The sequence below is a fragment of the Cetorhinus maximus genome, chromosome 23 (assembly GCF_964194155.1).
Source record: "Cetorhinus maximus chromosome 23, sCetMax3.hap1.1, whole genome shotgun sequence".
Taxonomy (NCBI): domain Eukaryota; kingdom Metazoa; phylum Chordata; class Chondrichthyes; order Lamniformes; family Cetorhinidae; genus Cetorhinus; species Cetorhinus maximus.
The window spans coordinates 55,637,765-55,642,807 of NC_135901.1; the positions used below are offsets into that span (position 1 = coordinate 55,637,765).

A 5,043-nucleotide genomic window follows, 5' to 3' on the forward strand; every position below is an offset into this window, starting at 1 on the left:
ATAGTTTCACTATTATAGGTATGAACATCACACATTATAATCTGATCTACTCTATTCCTCACTCTGGTTTCAGTTTATATTGTGGTTAATAACAGACAAACTCTGTCCTTTTCCCTGATCTGATTCGAGTTTCCAATGAGCTGAATCTGGGCAATGGAATGTCTTATCAGTGTTGCCATGGTGACCTGTCCGCAGTGAAGAGCCTGTTTGAGTTTCGAACTCAGACTAAACTTCTCTATCCCATAATACACATTATATCAAGCATTTTACCTCAATGTCTTTTAGCCATGTTACAAGGGGTTCAGGTACACAAATCTTTAAATGTGAAGGAAAAGTTTAAAATGCTGTTTGAACCTATTACTCCAATTTTCTCTGCAAAATTAATTTGTAAATCATTGATTAGGCTGCATTTAGAATATTGAGTCACATTCTCGCATCTTACAACAGGAATGATGTCAGGGCCATGGAGAGGGTGCAGGAGAGATTCACAGAGATGATACCATGGATGAGAAGATACAGTACAAAATGAGGCCATTCACCCCATCGTGCCTTTGCCAGCTCTTTGGATGAGCTATCTGAATAGTTCTCTCCCCTGCTGTTTCCCCATGGTTCTGTCAATGTTTTCTTTCAAGCATTTCTCCAATTCCCTTTTAAAATTACTGTTGAACCTGCACCCACCAAACTTTCAGACAGTGTATTCCAGATGATAACAACAGACTGTGGAATGAAATGTTTTCTCATGGTGACCTGTCTGCTGTGAAACTCCTGCTTAAGTTTCTAACTTAATTCAACTGTTTCCATTGAGGAGAGACTGGAGAAACTGGGGGGTCTTTACAATAGAACAAAGCAGGGTGAGGGGAGATGTGAGCAAGGAGTTCAAAGCTGGGTCAAGGACATGGTCCAAAATATTACAGACACTCCTTGCCCTTCAGGATCTGTGTCCAGGGAAGAAGCTGATGGGTTTATCTCATCATCATCGAGGTGAACAATCATTGTCAGAATCAAACACTCTCCAGTCAAACACAGCACGGATTAGATACAGAGTAAACCCATCAGCCTGTCCCCCGGATACAGATACTGAGGGACAGGGAGTGTCCGGGACAATGACCTTTCTCACTCAGTAAGGTAGAAATTGATCCTGTATCTCTCCCCATTAATACTGAGCTCTACACAGCTCGAATCCTCCTCCTGTTTCCCTCCCTGTAACAGCACTGAGCTAAAGCCAGCACATAATGAGCAGGGCTCAGGGAGAATGGTTACTAGGCACTGCAGTGATGTCATAAAGCAGCATCATTCAGCCCAGCTGGTCCTCTCCCTGTCCCTTTAAAGGTGGAAAACTGGGACATCCTGTCTCCAAATACATCCCACCCTGTTCACACTGACAATCCCAGGGTGGAGAACTGGGACATCCTGTCTCCAAACACATCCCACCCTGTTCACACTGAGAATCCCAGGGTGGAGAACTGGGACATCCTGTCTCCAAACACATCCCACCCTGTTCACACTGAGAATCCCAGGGTGGAGAACTGGGACATCCTGTCTCAAACACATCCCACCCTGTTCACACTGAGAATCCCAGGGTGGAAAACTGGGGCATCCTGTCTCCAAACACATCCCACCCTGTTCACACTGAGAATCCCAGGGTGGAGAACTGGGATATCCTGTCTCCAAACACATCCCACCCTGTTCACACTGAGAATTCTAGGGTGGAGAACTGGGACATCCGGTCTCCAAACACATCCCACCCTGTTCACACTGAGAATCCCAGGGTGGGGAACTGGGACATCCTGTCTCCAAACACATCCCACCCTGTTCACACTGAGAATCCCGCTATTTGGGAAGTGACAGCATCTTCCAACAGTGTAGAGAGGAGAGGGATTTTGGAGATGGGGCAGTAGTTTGCAAAGGACAGTGGGTACAAACGTTTGTTTTTTTGAGGAAGGGGTGATGATTGGATATTTGGAGAGGGACAGTACCTTAGAGAACGAACCGTTAACAATATTAGTGAATACGGGGAAGTTGGGTGGTCAGTCATTCAGTGAGAGTGGGGTCAGTACAGCAGAAGGTGGGTCTCATGGACAAGATGAGCACTGAGAGGGCATGATGGGAGATGGAAGGGAAAATGAGGAAAGATGTGGGTTCAGGGCTCGGACAAGGGGGAATTTTAGAGACAGTTTGTCCTGGTGGGCTTGTGGGAGGGAGGGAAGCAGCAGAGGCAGCTGATCGGATTGTCTCAATCTTAATGACAAAGAAGCTCCATGAGCTCCTCACACTTGTTGTTGGAGGTGAGGATGGAGGAGACAGGGGAGAGGGAGAGCCCTTCAAAAGGAACTAACTTGTGTTGGAGATATTAAAAAGACTCGACACACGGTGTTTAAAACAAAGTTAATGTATTTGATTTTTGGCCAGAATATTAACAGCTATAACTGGGTTGGAGTTTATTAACATCAGTAGAAACAGACCCAAATGAACATGGTTCAGTCCTGGATGTGATTAACAGCAAAATCCATTCACTGTAGTTACTTGTGAACTCGCTGGTGTCTCAGCAGGGCAGATGACCGAGTGAATCGCTTCCCACACTCGCAGCAGGTAAACGGTCTCTCCCCAGTGTGAACCCGCTGGTGTCTCAACAGATGGGATGACGTAGTGAATTCCTTCCCACACTCCAAGCAGGTGAATGGTCTCTCCCCAGTGTGAACTCGCTGGTGTTTCAACAGGGTGGATGACTCAGTGAATCTGTTCCCACACTCGGAGCAGGTAAATGGTCTCTCTCCAGTGTGAACTCGCTGATGTTTCAGCAGGTCAGATGACTGAGTGAATCCCTTCCCACACTGCAAGCAGGTGAATGGCCTCTCCCCTGTGTGACTGCGCCGATGAGTTTCCAGGTCAGATGGGTAATTGAATCCCTTCCCACAGTCCCCACATTTCCACAGCTTCTCTCCAGTGTGACTGCGTTTATGTTTTGACAGGCCAGATGATTGACAGAAGCCTCGTCCACACACACAACACGTGTACGGTTTCTCCCCACTGTGAACGGTGCCTTTTACTTCCATGTTCAAAATCCAATGATATTCTGATCCAAATGAATAGAATGCATCTGTCCGGTCTTATCTGATGTTTGGTTTGAGTTTCCCGACTGCAAATCCTCCCCTTCTGGTACCCTGTGAAATTGATTTAAAACAGAAAAAAGGGAGTGAGAGAGAACCCACAAAAACACAAAGGCAGGTTGTGAAATTGAGCTGAATGAATCTGGTAATTTGTGGGGCTGGCACGAGGAAAAAGTGACCATGAAAACTGCTGGATTGTCATAAAAACCCAACTGGTTCACTAATGTCCTTCAGGGAAGGGAACCTGCCACTCGGTCTGGGCCTATACAAGACTCTGTGATCTGTGAGAAGAGATAGAGAGAGAGAACATGAGAGAAGGAGAGAGAGCAATGGAGGAAAACAAGCTGGACTTCATCCAACTGCAACTCAACAAGAATGTTGACAGATTCTGCCAAACCCACACTCCTCACCACCTGGAAGGACAAGAGCAGCTGGTACATGGGAAAACCATCATCTCCAAGACATAGACCAGGGAGTTCACACTGGGGAGAGGCCACTCACCTTCTCCGTGTATGAGAAGGGATTTAATTGGTAGTCCAACTGCTGAGAAACCAGCGAGTTCACAAGTGACAGCAGGGGTGGGATTCTGCTGTTTTTGCTGCTGTTAATCACATCCAGGACTGAACCATGTTCTTTCTGACAGTTTGGGTCTGTTTCTGCTGATATTAATAATCCTTGTAACTGGGCTGAAGTTTAATATTCTGAAAATCAGTTTGCTTTACTTTATAACTTCAAATAAAGTATTCATTTCAGGCTATTTTTGAGATGAAACCAAGCAGCCGACATCTTTATTGGGGGAAATGTGCAGTAGGGCACATGCATGGTCATCCTTGCCCAGCGGGCAGGAAGAGAGATTGCTGTGAATTTCTAACTCTGTCAGATCTTGATGTGATTTTGGTTTGAGTTTCCCGTTTCTCAATTTTCCACTCCTTGGAACTCGTAAGAGAAATTTACAAAATCCATTACTATCAGTTCAGGATGGATATTGAGAAGAGGCAAACATTCCTCTTGGTTTGAGTTTGCTGTGTGTAAATCCTCCCCTTCTAACCCCCTGTAAGAGGAGTTTCCAAAATCCATCCCTGTCAGTCCAGGATAGAAATTCACAACATTCTCTCCTCCTGCTACCTGGACAGGATGACCGCGCATGCGCCCTGTTGCACATTGCCCTGAGAAAGATGGCGGCCGTTACCCCGGGCCTGACTCCGAGCGGAGACTCGGGCCACAGTTTTTGTCGTCGTCCCGTTCGGTGCAACCGCGGGACTGGTCGCTTCATTTCGCAGTTTCGGGCCTTCGCTGGATGTTCATGAAGCCTCCCCGCCCATTCTGCCGCCTCCATTCCTCCCCACTCACCGGCTCTATTTACTCGCTCGTGTTCGTCATTTCTCAGCCCCTTCGAACAGCTCCAGGTACAAACCGCACTGCGCATGCTCCAGTCGGAGTCTGCAAGGCGCATGTTCCAACCAATGAGCGGTACCGCGCCTGCGCGAGGCGCTCGCAGTGAGGTTAGGGCACATCCTGCCTCCCTTTGAATGCTGGGTAAGTCCGCCGCCATTGAAAACCTCCTTTGTTAAATAGAAAATTATGATTTGTGATCCGATGACGAATGGAGCCACAGGGCCAAGATATAAAATTATTATAAAAGCAAAACCTGCGGGTGCTGGAAATCCAAAACTAAAAAACAAAAATACCTGGAAAAACTCAGCAGGTCTGACAGCATCTGCGGAGAGGAACACAGTTAACGTTTCGAGTCCGTATGACTCTTCAACAAAACTAAGGAAAAATATAACAATTAGTTCTGTTGAAGAGGCATCTGGACTCGAAATGTTAACTGTGTTCCTCTCTGCAGATGCTGTCAGACCTGCTGAGTTTTTCCAGGTATTTTTGTTTTTTTTATAAAATTATTAATTCAATTCAATATGACTCCACCATAATTCTC

The 5,043-nt window shown here is 46.3% G+C and overlaps 1 protein-coding gene across 1 annotated transcript; it reads right to left on the reverse strand.

The window, feature by feature from the left end:
• Positions 1 to 2,438: 2,438 nt before the first annotated feature.
• Positions 2,439 to 4,514, reverse strand: LOC144698342 (uncharacterized). The gene is made up of 2 exons (XM_078570303.1): positions 4,458 to 4,514; positions 2,439 to 3,161 (listed from the first exon to the last, which is right to left on the reverse strand). The coding sequence occupies exon 2, from the start codon at positions 3,051 to 3,053 to the stop codon at positions 2,520 to 2,522; it is 534 nt and encodes a 177-aa protein (XP_078426429.1). The 5' UTR covers positions 3,054 to 3,161; positions 4,458 to 4,514; the 3' UTR covers positions 2,439 to 2,519.
• Positions 4,515 to 5,043: the final 529 nt, after the last annotated feature.

Excerpts from the sequence above, each read along its gene's own strand:
- LOC144698342 (XM_078570303.1), bottom strand. The coding sequence starts at position 3,053 with ATGGAAGTAAAAGGCACCGTTCACAGTGGGGAGAAACCGTACACGTGT.